Source organism: Scophthalmus maximus, chromosome 14 (assembly GCF_022379125.1).
Source record: "Scophthalmus maximus strain ysfricsl-2021 chromosome 14, ASM2237912v1, whole genome shotgun sequence".
NCBI classification, from domain to species: domain Eukaryota; kingdom Metazoa; phylum Chordata; class Actinopteri; order Pleuronectiformes; family Scophthalmidae; genus Scophthalmus; species Scophthalmus maximus.
This window is the reverse complement of record NC_061528.1, coordinates 3,783,728-3,802,500: the sequence shown is the minus strand read 5'-3', so window position 1 is coordinate 3,802,500 and position 18,773 is coordinate 3,783,728. Positions and strand designations below refer to the sequence as shown.

The 18,773-nt window shown below is 47.0% G+C and overlaps 1 protein-coding gene across 5 annotated transcripts in view; it reads right to left on the bottom strand.

Moving 5' to 3' along the window:
* Positions 1-16,899, bottom strand: part of LOC118282728 (radixin-like) — a 24,831-nt gene extending 7,932 nt beyond the window's left edge. Inside the window, exons 1-6 of one of the 5 annotated variants that reach the window (XM_035604060.2) lie at positions 16,676-16,899; positions 9,764-9,864; positions 3,798-3,881; positions 672-767; positions 326-448; positions 25-176 (exon numbers count right to left, since the gene is read on the bottom strand). In XM_035604060.2, coding sequence (XP_035459953.2) covers positions 25-176; positions 326-448; positions 672-767; positions 3,798-3,881; positions 9,764-9,775 — 467 coding nt within the window. In that variant the 5' untranslated portion in view covers positions 9,776-9,864; positions 16,676-16,899. Of the gene's footprint in view, positions 1-24; positions 177-325; positions 449-671; positions 768-3,797; positions 3,882-9,763; positions 9,865-10,157; positions 10,305-11,822; positions 11,995-13,467; positions 13,493-16,423; positions 16,448-16,675 lie in introns of those variants that run through there. The other 4 variants (XM_035604061.2, XM_035604058.2, XM_035604057.2 and 1 more) reach the window with 4 other exon arrangements.
* Positions 16,900-18,773: the final 1,874 nt, after the last annotated feature.

Sequence of the window (18,773 nt, the reverse complement as noted above, 5' to 3'; positions counted from 1 at the left end):
GTGCGTGCACGTGCCGCGCCGTACCTCTGTGGCAGGAGCCGGTCGGAGGCCAGGTAGCCGGGCTTGTGGGCGTCTTGGCTGTGGTCGCCGTACTTGGCCTGGACGGCGTACGAGGCCAGCAGCACGGCGGTCTCCGGCGGGCAGTAGTTGTCGTCGTTCAGGATGGCCTCCTTCACCTGCAGGACGGGGGGGGGGTTACACGCAAACACGCACGAGCAGGGGTGAGGGATCTTCTCGCTGGAGTACGTCTTTGTTCACCTGCCACCACTGACGGACAGCGTTTGTGTCGGTGACTGTGACGACACTGTGACGAGTTGTACGGTACCTGCAGGAAGAAGAGCCTCTGCGTGATCTCCTGGATCAGCTCCTCGGACACGTCCTCCGGGAAGAACTTCGCTCGGAACTTGAACTGCAGCGGGTTCTCCTTCTTCACGTCCTGCTGGGTCACCTGGGCAACCACAAGAAACGTGCGGCGTTCAAAGCCCTGAGGGAAATCCGCCTCCGTGTCTTCATTTAAAACACGACTAAAGAGACATTTTCTGTCAACAAAATTACAGCGTAGTCGCTGGGTTTTTGGAGATTTCAAGCAAACGGAACAGGAGGATGAATGTTTACGGTCCTTTATGGCTTTAATAGCGTTGGGACAGATATGAGAATCGGGGGCCCCTCACCTTCTTGTTGAGTTTGAGCCACGTCACGTAGCCTTTACTGTCGGTGTACTGGAGGCCGAAGAACCAGACCTCCCTCAAACCCACCGTCTTCACCACCTGGATGAAATCACAGGGAGAAAGAACTTGATGTGCAATGGGCAAACACGTTGTGCAGCAACGTTACATTCAAAAAGAAAAAAATGAAGAATTAAAAATCCCACCGACTAATCAAAATCTAATTAAATCAAAGCTAAATAAAAATATAATAAGTGAATCTTCTGGCATCTCCCTGTACTCCGGGTCTCACATCATTTACAAACTATCGACCCCTTCACAGATTTAGAGAGAGAGAGAGAGAGAGAGAGAGAGAGAGAGAGAGAGAGAGGGTCAGTCCCCGAGGGGACGCTTACTGAGACTCGAAATTAACTGAAATTTATGCGACGGCACTCGCCACCGTGTAATTAACTCTCACACGCTCACGTAAACACGCCGAGTGTCGAGTGATCGCAGGCACAATCAATCGCAAACACACGCACGCACGCACGCACGCACGCACGCACGCACGCACGCACGCACGCACGCACGCACGCACGCACACACACACACACACACACACACACACACACACACACACACACACACACACACACACACACACACACACACACACACACACACACACTGGGGGCTGCAATGCGGATGCTGAGAGCTCGGCGTTGCAGATTGAAGATGTGACGCCTCCGAATGTGAATAAGTGGTGGTTTGGGAACGCCGGCGCGGCACAGAGAGGGAAGAATGAACAATCAGTGGAGGAGAGAGGAGGGGAGAAAAAAACAGGCAACAACAGGATTACTTTCATATAAGATGAAAACACTTGCACGTATAAAGGCACCTGTTGTGTGTGTGACGGTGATGAAAGTGGAAGCGGCAGGCGCACACGGGTTAGTTTGATTAAAAAGCTTTCCTGTTTCACCAAAGCCTTTAATCATTGTGTGTGTGTGTGTGTGTGTGTGTGTGTGTGTGTGTGCGTGCGTGCAGCCTCTTCATCAATGGAGCGCTCTCGCTCTATTCGTTCGTGCGAATTTGCACCTTTTCAAATTAAAAAACAGCCTTTCGCCGCTCACTGCCGGTGAGCGCGTGACTTCCTGTACGTGACCCTCCGACGCGCTGCAGTTGAAAGACGATCACAGGACGGAGGACGGCGACTGTTTTTTCATCCAACACACAACGGTGCAGAGCAGATTGTGCGTATTCAAGTAATATTGCCAAACTGACGCTGCTGATCCGTTTTTGACCATTCAGGCAAATTCGGCATCGGTCACGCACGAGGAAAACACATTCAATGTGTACTCCAGTACGTCCCGACCCCTTGTGTGTCACGTCTTTATGATGTCGTCCTTCAGGATGTCTCATTTCGTACTGGCCGTCATTCTGAAACGGAGTGTTTTTCAGACAGGGGGTATCTATGTGATCTACGTCTATTCTTAGCTCGCGATGGACACGCGACACTTCACGGAGCGCCGTCGTTACCTCTTCACCTGTCTGCTCACTCACTGAGTAGTCAGACGGAGACTTGATCAGGCCTGAGTAGGACAATTTACTATCTATTATTATTGTTATTATTATCAATCGAGTGATTCGTATTTTACTCCAGCTCTGTTTCACTCACTCACACACACACACACATACACACACACACAAACACCCACACACACACACACACACACACACACACACGTATAAATATAAACTTCATGTCACACACGCAGTGAAATAACCATCTGCAGATTCACTCGTACGCCACTATTACGGCAGCGGGAGTGTGTGCGCGCTCACATCACTGGACATTTGACAGCTGGTCGCCATGACGACGCATAGACACAGCAAGCTGTACAATTCAGATCTGGTGAGTCAGCCGTGTGTGTGTGTGTGTGTGTGCGTGTGCGTGTGCGTGTGCGTGTGCGCGCGTGTGTGTGTGTGTGTGTGTGTGTGTGCGCGCGCGCCAGGGCTATTAATACAGTCAAGATTGAGTATTCTAGCATTTACATGGCAAAACGTTTTTGTGATTTAATCACACGATATACAAGCTACAACAAAAACTGAAATAACTAGAAGGGAGCGCATCGTTCCGCCAAGGCCATTGTCAAAAATGTTATGGGTTCTTCCTCGGGTCATGACCCACCCGTCCAGATTTAATTTTTTGATAGTTATCCTTCTGAATCTGCCACGTCCTTAAATTGAATCAAGCCGCACCAAATTGCAAACACTTTCGTCAAGATCCATGACATATTCCCCGGGAAACTGATGAAAAATGTTGTCAAATGTTATGGCTTCTTTGTCGGCCCATCCTTCCACCAAGTTTCATGGAAATCCAGTCAGTAGTTTTTGCATAATTCTGTTATTCAAACAAACAAAGGCACAAACGGACAGGGGTCAAAACATAACCTCCTAACTGACCCTTCATTCTGCCTTTCTCCCTCTGCGTCACCACCACAACCTCAACAAACCTTTACTGCCTGACATGAAACAACGATGAAAGCTGCCCTTTACACACACACACACACACACACACACACACTAACACACACACACGCATATCCACTGTCTCGTAAAAGCCCAGAGTTAGACAAAGAGTGCTTTGTGTGTCATCTCTGACCAGAACCAGTACCAGCCCAGACCCAGCCAAGCACCCACTGACACGCACACGCACGCACGCACACACACACACACACACACACACACACACACACACACACACACACACACACACACACACACACACACACACACACACACACACACACACACACACACACACACACACACACACACACACACACACACTTTCAGTATTGCTTTTCACTGGTTATGAATAACAAAGAATGGGATTCTTCCAGCAGGTCACAGAGTAACGTTCAGAAAAGCCGGGCCACTGACGACACCGGTGGCCGTGGAGTGAACTGCAACTTAGCGTCCCGGCGCTCGCAGTCCCGTAGGAAGGGTGAGCGCTCAGGGCCCTCGGGCCAAAACAAGTGACGTGCCTCTCAGCCATTTCATAACTGTTGGTCTTTACCACGTACGTCAGGCTGGACATGAAATCCAAACTGGAAAAAACTAACAACAGACGTGTGTTCACGCGTCTCGTACCTGGTCGAAGAGCTGTTTGCCTGTGGTGTTGGGCTGGATGGCAAACTCCAGCTCCGCGTCCATGGTGGTGACGCGCACGTTGACCTGCAGAGAAGAGGGCAAACGCAACTTCATGAAAGGACCGATCAATAAGAAATGAATTAATTAGGTTAAAAATTAAATGAACATTACACCGTGTGGTTGTGATCATACAGGGCTCATATCGTATATATTTCTTTTGTTGTTTGCATTTGTAAAATAACCAAATTTCTTTCCATGAAAACTTTGGGTTACTGCGTCAACTCATTGAACTCTTTTCATCATTAGGTTTTGCTCTATGCACCATTTTCATGTCCTTAGATTTTAGTATATGCAGCAACCCCCCCCCCCCCCCCCACCCCCAACTCAAATACAGGCATGGAATTTTTGAATTATTCATGAAAAGGAAAAAGTAAATACATGTTTTTTCTGCCCCTGGGGAAGTGAGCAGTGAGGTGCAGTGGTGCTGCTGCTCGACTGCCAAGAGAAGACGACTGTCAAGAAGTAAAGCTGGTAGCAGAAAGGGATTCTGGGAGTTATTCTATCGAGCCAAAACATTTGGAAACTTCTTTGCGTCAGAGTTTGTTTGTCTGCTTGTGTGTGTGTGTGTGTGTGTGTGCGCGCGTGCGTGCGTGCATGTGTGTGTCTGGAGCCACATCACTTCCCACTGGAGGTGTAATACATTAGACTGCGCTGTGCAGGTCTGTAGAAAGTGAATCCAGCTGCAGTGAGACCAACTCACACAATGTCCTCAAGTAACCCAGACTCAATCATAAGAAACCATCAGTCAGAAAACACAAGACTGACAGACAGAGACAGATCCACTGACCTGAAAAATAATGTATACACAAAGACCACACGCACGCCCACACACACACACACACACAATTATTACTGTGTTACTGAATAAATCCATGCAGCTGCAGTACTACACACATCACATCTGCATCAGATCAGGAACAAAAAGAGTGTTTGTACAGTAGATGTTGGGAAAGTATGGGAACGCGACCATACGGTGGTGGTGGTGGCGGTGGTGTGTGTGTGTGTGTGTGTGTGTGTGTGTGTGGGTGTGGGCTTCAGCGATACATGTGTATGTATGGGAGCGCAGCCATATGGTGTCCACAATATGCACACACACAATATGGCATTATACTTGTTCTTATTCTTGTGCTCTTCAACGTCGGTGCGTGTTTTGTGTCTGTGTCCTGGCTGATGAAGGTTTCCATAGCAACGCCCTTGTGTCCGATTTTGATGTAATTTCCTTAAAAAAAAGCCGCGCGGGCGCCCTAAAGGGGGATTTCACTACTTGACAGGGGATTGAGCTCTCTTCAGGTGAACTGTGAGCTGTTCAACAATTGAACGGCAGTTAAAGCAGCTGCTGCACGTTCAATGTGTTTGTATTAAACCATGCAAAAAAGTATGGAAGACAATTCCTCTCTCGCTCACAAACTGCCAGAGAATATTTCCCTCCAACTGGGGCGTTCACATGTTCAACCTACTGTAGTAAGATCCCTCTGATATCCAGATATACAGTTTGCACAAACAGATGAAATGCAAATATGTTTCTGGGAACCAAACGATGGAGCTTCTAGAGACGATAAAAGGAAAAACTGCGCGGGCTTCATTTGCTGTGCAGCTTCTCTTCATGCGGAATATGTCGAATATTTTTCTTGATCAGGAGACAAGGAGTGAAGTGCTGGGATTCTTAATAATTTTCTCCGTTAGGAACAAAACTTTAGCGAGTGGTTCTCTGCTCACGTGGCTCCGGGGAGATCGGACGCGCGCGTGTCCGTCTCTGTTTACCAGCATCTTCCCGTGCCTCCGTGTTATTCATAAATAGTAGTGACAGCTAAATAGTAGAGTGGTGTGTACAGGCGGAGGCTGCCCACACACACACGGCCCACCTGTTGACTGTTGTGTGTGTGAGACTCAGACAGCCATAATTAAAAGCAGTCGGAGGCTAAGCTGGTTAAAAGAGGCTTTAAAGGCGACCAGGGCCACGCCGCCGTCTTCTCGCCCCCCCCCCGTCCTCATCCACTCTTTCCACTCGTCTGCTCAACACTTCCTCTCTGACACTCTTCTCTCTTCACCTGTTCATTGGGTGGTCGGTCGGTGTGTTTGACAGCAGGATTGCTCCGAAAACTACGCCACACATTTCCACGAAGCGTCGGTGAAGGGTGCGAAATGAGCCAATAAAGAACCCATTGAAGTTCAGATCCAAACAAATTTTGTCATCACTTTCTTTCTTGACGTTTTCACCGATTGCCCCGGGAACAAAAACATGGATCTTAATGAGAAATCAGCCATATTTAGTTGACAAATATCTATGACTGTTCGCAAATTTGGAGCGGCTTGATTGAATGCAAGAGGTCGGTTGGGCCAGTGGCGGAGGAATGCCCCCTACTCAGTGCCACGCTAGTTGTAAATGTCAATGTTTTATCCCGACGCTCTGGCAGAACAGCTACTAATACATTCCGACAGAGCAGTGACTTGAATTCAGTCGGGGTGAGGAGAGGAGGCGGGCGGGGGCGGGGCGGGGGAGAGCGGTGAACTTCACACCCTTCCTCTAATTAGATTTAGTGACTTGGATAATTCCCATTATATAAATGAAAATGGCCTCCTGAAATATTTAAAGCCTTGCCGCCCCCGCCTCCACCAGCCCCCCCCCCCCCCCCCCCCCCCCCCCCCCCCCGGCCCCCGGGGACACCGACACAAGGAGGGGCAACATGTGCAAAACGCAGCCCATAAATCAATAATGTACGACGTCCCACCGCATCTCGCACCCCCAATTAACAGGTCTGATGCATGCTTATGCACACACACACACACACACACACGCACACACACACACGCACACACACGCACACACACACACACACACACAAATGTCACCGCTATTGGTAAAATAAACATGCATTTACATATTTGATAATAGTTTAAACATGTACAAACACAAATCTATACTCATGCACATGTGAGTATTACAATGCTGATGGGGAAAACATACACTGACCAAAACATAATGGAAATCAATATTTCTTTTAAAGGATTCTCCAGCAACATTGAACCCCCCAGGGTGAGTTGTTGAATGGGAAGAATGATTTTTTTTTCTCCTCCTCTGTTTTGTCTCTTTGTTTGCTCTATAAAAAAGAAATCCCATTTCTCCTTTCTTTCTTTGTCCCTCCTGTAATAAAAAGCATTATGTGCAATAACAAGGGTCTGTCTGCTTGTTGGATCACTGAATGGCGTCTGACGCAGCCTCCCTCACTGTGGACGCCACGTCTGACAATTTTCTATTATCTTCCAGAACGTCTTTGTCGTGGTATAAACCTTTCTGGTGCAAGTTTTTAAAAATAAAAATATATACTTTACGTTCAGATCGTGACTCCAAACAAAGATCAGACTGGCAAATGGGATTTTTTTTTTTTTTTAAATGTACAGTAATCCCTTTTACGTTCACAAACATTGTGTTCATCTTTCTTTTGTCACCAGATTCGAGTGCGTCGCTGTGTATCTGACCCTGACCTCTGACCCTGACCTCTGACCTCTCCTGCAGCCGCCGCGTCAAACCGCAGGATAACAAGAAGACTGAATGAAAGTGTGGGATCGCATGGGCAGCACCTTTGTGGCTGTGGTTTTCAGAATTTACAACCTGAAAGTCAAATCGAATATGTAGATGACAGAAGACAAGGTCTCACTTTTCTTTCACCCTCTGAAAATGAGGACTAGTGTCGGCTTTCGAGAAAAAAAATACTGGTCTCATATTTAAGATATATCTAAACACATACGTGTTGTGTTGTGTGTGTGTGTGTGTGTGTGTGTGTGTGTGTGTGTGTGTGTGAGTACACACAAAAACGCCATTAAAACGCAGCCTTGGGGAGAAACGTCCAGACCAAATTCACTTTTTAACGGCCCGCCCGAGGCCACAGCCAACGTCTGCCTTGGCCTTTTTCTTTAGCTTTTAATCCGACGTGACAACCTAGCAGCATTCTCATTGTCTGAAGAGAAAATGCCAGAGAGAGAGAGAGAGAGAGAGAGAGAGAGAGAGCGAGAGAGCGAGAGAGCGAGAGAGAGAGAGAGAGAGAGAGAGAGAGAGAGAGAGCACGTAGCAGGGAAAGGGCCGACGTGTTGTTTTCGTCCCGGTGCTAATGTTCAAGTGAAGCCGGGTGTAACCGGAGTGGGAGTTCCCCTCCAGGGCGACTCGGGTGTCATTTTTCTGGGCTTGATATGAACAAAGTGCCCGTCGCTCAGTCCCCTGCCCCGAGTCCTCCCTTATCCCCTCTATGTGCCCTTTTCTCTTCTTCCCTACAACGCGCCTCGATAAGCGGAGCTTCACTTCTCCGTTCCATCTTTCCTCCTTTTCTCCAACGCCTCCCCCTCCGTCCATCCAACATGACTTTGTCTCGTACTGCTTTTTGTCCGCTCTGATTCCATCTGTACATTTCCTTGCATTGCTAAATCACTTTTGCAAATCTTAAATGCACCGCTCTCGTCTTAGTTTATGCAGTTTAAGCCTCTTGTACCAGTTCTTAAATAATGTTTCAACGCTCCTTCATGGTCAAAAGCACATTGTGCAACGTTGACCCCACACAAGCTAAAAAATGCACCGGACCTATTAAAAAGTATATTTAGAAGCAAACTGTCTCTCTCTCCCTCTGCTCCTCCTCCCTCTTTCTTGCCGTTTCATCTTTTCCCCTCATCGTTTCATCCTCCTCCTCCTCCTCCTCCTCTTTCCATCTCCATCACGTTCCATCCGTCTCCTCGCCTCCGATCCTTTCGCTACTTTTTTTTTTCTCCCCATCGCGTGTCCCTATAGTCTCTTTCCAGGAATTGGGGCCTGGCCTAATTCCCCATTACTGAGATTGATGGGCCAAGGGCTTCGGCACAATTGCAGGCCGGGTGTAGACGTGACAGTGTTGGCGGCCAGCACGTACAGACCGACGGCACGACTACAAACACCCAGCGACCACAGGCTGCCTCGCTTTTCACTGACCTCTATCAATCTATTCTTGGTTCATGCGCTTGTATAGGTTTACAGTCGGGCCTTGATTTGCTTAAATAATATACATTATTCAAAATGCTCTTTGCATAATATAAAATAAAGTATTTGAGTTATTTAAAACTAGTTTTACAACTTGAATTCCGTTTTTTTTCTGTGTAGTCATCGTCTTTAATTTTGTTGAGGTCATGTTTATACATACAATAAAAAAGCATCGGAGGTGAAATATTTAAAACACCAATCAAAACCTTTGACATTGGTTGACTGACTGACTAGATTCCTGGAGGTCGAGCTCCACCTTTCACCGAGGTGAAGATATAATAAAGGTCCACGAGCATTAGAGTAATAATCCTGTTATTTAAGCTGCAGCGCAAACTCAGCCTGTGTGTGCGTGTGTGTGTGTGTGTGTGTGTGTGTGTGTGCGTGTGTAAGAGCAACGTGAAAAGCTCCCAGTGTCCTTCAGTCCAAAAATAGAGCAGAGAAAGCCCTCTTTGTGTTTGCTCTTTTCAATAAACGGGACAGTTTTTACACAAAGTGACCGACTGTTGATTTTTCTGTGTGTGTGTGTGTGTGTGTGTGTGTGTGTGTTTTCCCAAAAAACACTGTGCACACTCCTGTCACAGAGCACTTGGCACTGGGAGAGGCCGAGGACAAGACTCTGGGCCCGGCAGGTACGAGTGGCTCCACTTTAGGAATAAAGAGACAATGGTTCGTGTCCATTCGTCTCTCAGCCCGTTTCTTATCGCTGCCCGAAAAAAAACAACTCATCCTGAACGTACGTGCCGCCGACACGAAGCAGGTAAAAAACTCCAAACGGGCAGTGTGGCAACGGCTCACTCCTCGGGCTTCTGCCGTCTGACAACGGAGGCATACAGCAGCTGAGAGGCAGAAGCCGTCGTGAACAGCGGCGCAGGTACAGCAGAGGTGTGGTGCCGTGTGAGACGCTCACCGGTTTGGGCATCGTCCTCCGCTCTCCGCCCGTCCCCTGTGTCTGAGAAACCGCAAAGAAGTCGTCCTCCGTCTTCCTGCCTCCCTCCGGGGCACCGGCGCCTGAGAGACGACAACGACGACAGACACACATGAACCATTGTCAACAGACAAAGAACACAAACGTCAGTATGTGCGTCGGCAATAGGCCGTGTGCTTTTCTACAATCTCTCAGTCTGCATTTGACATTTGTTTCTGTTTCTATTTGTCGGTATTGAAAGAGAGAGCAATGAGAAATGAGTTGCGAGGTGGTACGGAACACAGGGATGGAGAAAGATAGGACAGAGAGCGGTATAGACAAAACAAAGGTTTGTCTATTGCTGCTCCCACAAAGAGAGATCAACGGCTGGTGACACCTGAGGCCTGTGCTACGAAGCAGGATGTGCGGTTGTCGTGGGTTTTTACGTCTGGCTCTTTTTTTTACCGACAGGTTAAAATCACTGTGGTGACTTCCGCGGCAAAGGCCGACCTGCCGGGGACGTCGGCGATGACACATCAAAGCCGGTCACCGGTCCAACGGCCGACCAATCGGAGCACTGGAAAAAAAAAACAGCGTCGTCACTCCACAGCGTCCTGACTGGGCCAAAAAAACCAAAAAACAGGCTCAGGGTAACGTGAGACGAATAAGAAAGCGGAGAAGACATTGAGCTCAACAGCGACCGCCCTCTTATTTAGGGAAAGAGAAATCCAGAAATCGCAGAGAGAGAGAGAAATAGACACTAACACGTAAAAGACAAAAAAAGGAGCTTCCACTGCCGTTTCTCTTTTTTATTAAGAAGCCATTTAAATGATCTCCGGGAGCTGACCTTTGACCTGCTCACTGTTTGGGTTCATCTAGAATATCAAACATAAAGAGAGCACCAGGTGTCCCAAAGGTGCCGAAATCTTTGAGATGTGCGAGGCCAGAAATAGTTGCCGACGGACCAACATCACGCTCACTATGTCCCCCTGCATCATACGACATAAAATCATGTGAGGTCCACTGCGTTAATTGCACACAACTGTTATTACGGAACTGCGACCTTGATATGAATCCGTGTAGGTCACAGATTTCTTCAATGCCTCTTTAAAAACCTCCCATACGTTTCCATTTCTGTCAGAGTCATGCTGCGGGTCGGGAGAGGAGGGATTTCTTAAATATGTGAAATGCATTCAATATTCTTGAGTCAAACTGTAAAAAAAAAAAGAAAAAAAAGAAAGTATAATCACATCAGAGAGCATTATGAAAGTACTTGAGAAAAAAAAAAAGGGTCCTAATTCTCTCTTTCATATTATTCTCATTAGTCGGTGAGTTCACTTTGATGTGGAGCAGGTCCGGCACATCAGTGCACAGCTTAGCGAGACCTTCCATCCCCCCGTCAATTTCCTTTTTGGGCTCAAATCCTTGCGGTATATGAGGCCTGGAAGATTTCTTTGACTGCACCAGCGCTTACAACTGCCTCATTTAAGAGAAGAGAAAAGAAAAAGAAGAAGAGGCCCGGCTTCACTGACCCAGGAGCTGTCATTTATAAGTCTGCGCCACACTTTCCATGTTACACGAGAAAAACTGTTCAAGGGCGAGGACGGCGCTTGCTGTTACCGTGGCGACCGCGGTGTGACGCGGCGACAGCAGCCGTCCGTGTCCCCAATTTTTTTCAGGGGCCGCGTCCGTCTGAGGCTGCGTGTGAAGACCGGTAGCGTCACAGCGGCACGACTAGGCTAAATTATGAGATTAAATAAAACCATTACCATTTAATCATTTTGACATGAAGCATTATCTCATAATTTTGATTGAGCGTTCATCCTTCTTTCTTTTCTTTAACTCGTAGAAATGGGTGTCCATACTTCTGAAACCAGAGTCATTCGATTAATTATCTTTTGGTGAATCGGTGTTTGCCATGAGGAGTGAGTTTGAAAACCACAGTTCGCCGTCTGTTTTCTCAGAGAGGCAAGAATCAAGTCTTAAAACGTGAAAGAAATAAAGAAAGACTTCTATCGTGACAATTTTCCACATCGACTATATCGACTTGAATAAGACGCACAGCTGCAGCGAGTCCAACGTCTATCAGAGACAAGTCTCAATGGAGCGGAACAATCCGCAGCCTGCGGTGAGTTCATCAGCCGAGTCTCCCAGGTCGATTTCCCCCCTCCACCTCTTTATCTCCTCTTCAACATGAACCACGGCGAGAGACGGTGAGAGGGCGCGGAGGGTTAATGGAGGAGAAAGGACTTTCGCAGCCTGCCCTGCCCCATATACCTGCAGCCAGGAGATACAGAGGACACAGAACACTGAAGTAATGAGCAGATGAACACTGTTAAAACACTGCTTTCCTTCAGAAACTGTGGAGGGGAGTCTGAGGTGATGGCTCTTGCTCAAAAGAAACAATGTGGGGCTCAATTTATTCATGCACACACACACACACACACACACACACACACACACACACACACACACACACACACACACACACACACACACACACACACACACACACACACACACACACCTAGCTGTAGCTGAAATCACCGGGAGCTTTCCAATAGAACACAGGTCCGCTCTGTTTCGCAGCCCGCTACCTTGCGAATGTGGATGTATAAGCCTTCGTGTGTGTGTGTGTGTGTGTGTGTGTGTGTGTGTGTGTGTGTGTGTGTGTGTGTGTGTCACTCCTGTTGCAGCTTCCAGGTCACCGCTCACGTGTGAGGAGCAAGAAAATCTGAGCAGGAAAAAAATCTAAAACAAAATCACAAACCACCTTAACTTTCATCAGGTTTAGGTTTTTAAACATACAGTTTTTTTTGCCATATACATATTAAATATTGTCTGTTGACATTTGTCTAAACTGGAGTTGGATTTTTTTCAGGATGAAATTTCTAACAAACAAAATATTTTGCTTCTTTTATGTAGTGTTGTCATATTTTAAAGACACTTTAAAGATAATCTGCCGAATAGACAGAAATGAAGCTGTGCATGCTACAAATGTGTTCTTCTATTACTATGTGTTTGCAGAGTTGAAAACGAATCAAACGGTCCAACACGTACACAGATTCCAACAGCTGTTCCAACAGCAGGAAACTGTGCCAACTGCTTCGCTCGACGACAAGGCGCCTCTTGTACGGCAGAGGAGGCGGGTGATTTGTCGCCGAGTGTGAGGGGGCGAGTGTTTGTCGAACAGCACAAATGGCCCGTGCAGGGCGTGACCCCTTGACCCCACAAACACAAACACACCGCAAACTGACGTGGACACTCGAGGGATCATTGCGGTGGTTTCTCCCTCGTGAATACTTTTAGAACCAATCTGACAACTGTGGGATTCTACAACACGCGTATGTGCAAAAATAACCAAACTTGTGGCCAACATTTCTTAGGAGGGCATCTCCAGATGGTTCCCTTTTGAAGCTGGTTGGCCAAAGAAATATGGTCAAGAAAACGAGATCTTCCAAGATATCTCTGCAAACAGTGGAGCCGCGGAGACAATCTGAGGCTTATGTTGATGGTAAAATGACGCCCCATCAAATAATGTCATTCGATGAGTGGCGATATCACCAAGAAGTCAGAAAATGACATGATGCATGGTTCAAAAATGCATTTTTTGAAGGCATCACCACATCCTATAGGACTACAGACAGAGAGTACATGCAAGGAAAAATGTCCTTCCCTCCTTCCAGGGGCTCAATGGTTCCACGTACCGCTACACATGTTGAAACAATTTCAGTATCATCATCATCCTTCTTCTTCTTCTTCTTCTTCTTTGGATTATCTCACTCTGGAGAGAGCGGTTTGCGGATGGGACGCAGGAGATGTCAGAAGATGAGCGTCGTTCTGGATCCTTGCAGTAAACTCAACTGCAGCTCTCAAAGGTTCTGCCTGCCGGTTCGAGGGGTCAACGGGTTCATGTGCAGAGTAAACACACTGACGAACGACGCTCCCGAGACGAGATGTGGATCAGAATGACACGAGCCGTCGTCGCTCTGCGGTTCGTTAGCGTTGACGGAGGAAAAAGGAGGCACCGGCTACCTGACCTGGAGAAGAACACAACATTGCCATTTCCTGACAGTTTTTTTTCCTTTTCCATCCCGGTTCCACAGGGGTGCTTTACTCAGCATCATTAATATTCATGTGATCAATATTTACCATATTTAAACATTCACTTGGCGAAACAGACGCTGGCAAAACGGGTTTGAACAGCTGCTAGAAAAAGGATGGAAATGTGAAACGAATGGCAGCATCCCTTCTGCTGACACCCAAAGGATTTAGTGGGTTGATGTTTGCTGATTTGCCTGATTGACTGACCGGTGGCGGACCGACTGGACTGAACTGTTGCGTAGAGGTTAAACCTGCGACCAGCAGCGGACCATTCTGCATATGGACGCGTGTGTCCGATGGCGACGGAGCTGCAGAAACAGAAAGTGACAGAGATCAAGCAGGGAGGAGACGTCACGGTGAGGATGAGAGACGGAAGGAGAAACTAGATTAGCGTCCGTCAGCGAACCGGCCTGTGATGCATTTTTTTCCTCTGTCACCAACTGTAAATGTACATGTACAATGTGAGAAAAATCCAAATTTTAACCCTTTACTTGGACGATTGGTCTGGAACATGAATGTCATAGAAACCGAACAAGAACCAATGAGGTCAATGATGACACTGACCCAGGCTGTACAGTTTAATTCCCACAGCCCTGCAGAGCAACTTCCTGGTTCAACTTTGACCTACTGTGCTCATTACTCGTGCATGCATGCACTTTTACAATACAGTGGATAACTATAATGGATGTTTCCGGTACATTCACTTGTTGTTACATCCTTTCAGGTTTAATGGGACTGGAGAAATGAAAGAAACTCAGAGAGACAGAAACGCGGATACACATTTCCTCTCACAAGAGCCAAACGGATGAGCGTCCATCGTGAAGAGCTGCTCCGGCATCGCAGCCAACACAGTGACGCTGAAGACCAGTTTCATCATCGGCAGCTGGTCTGTGAAGAGTTTGTCTAGATTCTGTGAGATTCACAGGCGGAATTTGAGGCGCCGCAAAGTGAAGCCGACGCGGAAGTGCCTGATATCGTATTCTCTCGAATGACCAGCGGAGGGCGACTCGACTGGCTGCAAAAAGAAGTCTGTTTCTTTAGAGGTCTGTGTGAAAAATGACTCTACTTCTCACTTGATTTGTGACGTCAGTGACCACGTTTATGGTTCAAACTCTAGCTTCAAGTCTTCTCAAATACAGCATGATGTTAATTTAGTAACTTATGGTCCATTTAGAGTGAGATAGATGATAAAGCACAGTGCGCATTGGGCACGCGTGATTGACAGCCAGTACCGTCCGGTGGGTGAAGGTCACAGGTGGACGTCAAGCGTCAACCCACCGTGACGTCGGCTGCCGTCTTGAAGCCTTGAGTTTAGTAATTTGACCAGCACTATCTTGCTCCTTTGAAACCCACTTGTTTCCCACACTGTGACGTACTTAACGGTACAAACAGTCTCTCTCCAAAATGAAAACTTCATCCAAAATAATCAGAGTAATTAAAATGTATAAAACGGTTTCACCAAACACTTCAAATATTACATAATATAACGATTCATCATTTTACTCAAAATGGATAAGAATACTTTTAAAAAAAAGGGACTATTACTGGATCTAAACATGTCCTGAGGTCGCAGAACACAAAAACAACAGAGAATTGATTCTCTTTGGCAGAAGGGTCTGTCTGTCTGCCGAGGATAACACAAGCGTGTCCTTCTCTGATTGTGAGCTGTATGAGATTATTCAACAGGGTTAGACTGGGGAGAAATCTAAAACCGGCCGGTCACAGGTAGATCTCATGACCCTGACGCGGAGCCTCTTTCTCAAATGAGTTGTAATTTGGTCCCCGGTGGGGGCGTGGCCAGGAGCAACGGGGAGGGACGGGTTGGAGGATAACGACCAACTCACTGAGTCCGCCCGCTGCGATGAGACCGATCACCACCGGCCTCCGGTGCCGCCGACGACGGGAGCATCTGCTTGTGCCAGATGGAGCCGGAGTCTGTGACGCGCAAAACGGCTGAACCCTGGCCCCGGGGTTACGCGCCGGTGTGGTCTCATCCAGCGTGTAAACACAGAACTGACTCATATGAGCTTATGTTCCGATGCACCCGCACATTTATATCTAGAGTCAATTTGCGTTAAGACTCTTTTAAACTCTCAAATTACGGCTGTTTGCGTAATAGCGCATTACGCACCGGCCACAAATGTTTTTCCAAGCTCGCCTGAGCACGAGCAGCTTCGGTGTGTTCACATGGTAACTGTGTTACAGCAGCAGCTGCTCTCTGTCGGCTACACTGAAGCACAAAAAGACTCCCTGCAGAAGTTGCTGCTGCAAGAAACCTCGTCTCAGCAACTGTCACTGAACCGCAATAGCGCAAAAAAAGAACAGAAAATGCGTGTGGACATGTAAATATAGTTTGATGAATATCTGTACGTGAAGCGGTGACCTCGTCGCCGCCTTCTTCAGGTCACGCTGCGTGGGAGGAGAGAGAAAAAAGAAAAAGGGACAAGCATCTAATTACCCTGACTACCAGACTTAAGCCCCCGCTCTGTTGCGTAACATGCGTTAAATGATATGACACGCGGGCACCTTTGGCGCAAAGTGGCACCGCTCTTAACTCACCCCGTCCTGCCCGTCCGGAACGCGTGCACGAACTCCACCGGTACAGGACGCAGAGGTGAAGCCAAATATAAAACCCACTGGCCTTGTCAAATAAAGGAGGCTGTGTGCTCTTAGTCCGGTGCCAAGTCTATACGCACCGCGGCTTTGCGTAAAACACAAGCGTTAGCGCTCTGCAGCTCGGAGAAGAGAATAACACCCCCGGTTCGAACGGCTTAAAGGAAGGAAGGCAGAGATGAAGGCGATCAAACTCACCTCTAACGCGCGGAGGATGACCCCCCCTCCTCCTCCAGCGGGCAGCACTACTTTATATATCCACGACCGAGTATAAATAGTGCGTCTCAGCCTTCCCGTCCTGTGCTCTGCTCTGCGCCGTTTACCGGACACGGTGCGTATATGTGCCGCGCTGCTCCTCCTCCTCCTCCGCCAGCCAGGCTCCCTGCGGCCGGAGACGAGGTGCAGACGAGTCAATATGGCTGACGAACTCACCGTGTGATACCGACTACCGACCGAGGCGTGGTGATGCACCCCCCCCCCCCCCCCGACATGTCAGTGTAGAATACACACACACACACACACACACACATACACACACACACAGACACATACACACACACACACAGACACGCACACACACACACAGACACACACACACACACACAGACACGCACACACACAGACACACAGACACACACACACACACACACAGACACGCACACACACGCACACACACAATACAATATTCATTTAATTTCTTCTGTGCAACAGTGCAATACTTATTCTCCATGTGCAATTATTGCTACTGCTCTGCGTAGTATTAATATTCTATATTTTGAACATAGCGTTTTGCTTTTTTGATAAACTGCTGTTACACCCAAATGTGTCCACTGTGGGACGAATAAAGGATTATCTTATCGTATCTTATTGAAAATTTCAATTGGATATATATAATATTTCCACACAAGCTCACAAAGGCCACAGCCGCTGATGGTGAATGTTTTGAGTTGTACTTGTCAAAAAAAGTGAATCTACACCATTGATAATCACAATTACAGTGAAATTTTACTGTAATGATAAATGTATTATGTTCAGTAAACACATACATTACCGGCACTTGTTTTCTTTCGATCTCACCCGGCTGGCCTTATGCCCATCACGCATCTCCACCTGCTGAGAAAACTCTCCATCCATCATCATCGCCTGGAAATGACGGCTTTATGAAAATAGCTCTGTTGTGATACAGAGCTCGTGTGGTTATGGGGAGGAGAGAGAGGGAGGTGTGTCATCTTTGAGTTGTGGGTCACTGGCAAGCACCTGAAGACCTAATGAGAAAAAACACACACACCAGGAAACTTCCATCAGTGACGGATAATCATCTGCCATCAGAGCCCGACCGGCACCGTTTTCCTCTTAGTAACATAGATTTTTCTAATACATCAACATCTTCCCGACACAGAAAGAGGAAGAAAAAAGTCGGCTGAAAATGGAGGCCACGTTCTGATGACAGATCTCCTGGGAGGCTGACTCACCCGTTCTCTTTGCCTATTTTAATATCACCGACACGAATGTGAAACATAGTGAGAGGAAAAGGAAAATGTGGAATATATATACTGTTGACTACGTTATTCACATTCCTCCCACTTTTGGTTCCTCTTCTCCTCCACGCCCTCGTGTCCTTTCACTTTCACTCAGCAGTGTTGTGAAGTGATGTAGCACATCAAACTGGTTCACAGGAGAGATGCTTGTTTTCAACATTTCTTTATGTTGGGAAACACTGACACCTAATGGACACTGTACCTTATGACACCAGTTTGTTGGTCTCCGGGGCAACATGAGATACCACAGGGCACTGCAGGAAATAATATCTCTATTAACCAGGATGATGATGCTTTGTTTAAAGATTTACACGTGGAGATGAAATAAACCAGATGTCAGCAACTTCCTTTCTCTAACAACTTTAAGAAAAACCTTTTTTTTTTATTTATATGTCATACTTCTAATTGAAAATTTAATTTTTCATGTGCAGTGGTTGGGCTATCGTTAATTTTTCCATTTTGCTTCACTTTGTTTCAACGGGAAAAGAAAGAAATAATATTTCATAGGCTGGTGCGATAAAACATATCAAAGTCAAGGAAGCAATTCACTACATACCACCCGACTGTACTGTAGCCAGAAATTGTTATATAAGTGTGTGTACTTTCTGTTTGGGGAGTATATTATTCTACTCTTTATTATACTGTCTTTTGTAAAATGTTCAGAGCAAATATCACATTAATGAGTTCTTTTTTTTTCCTATGTGGAGATGTGATCTGTAGCTTATAGTAAAAAAATAAATAAAATACTGCCACCGTGA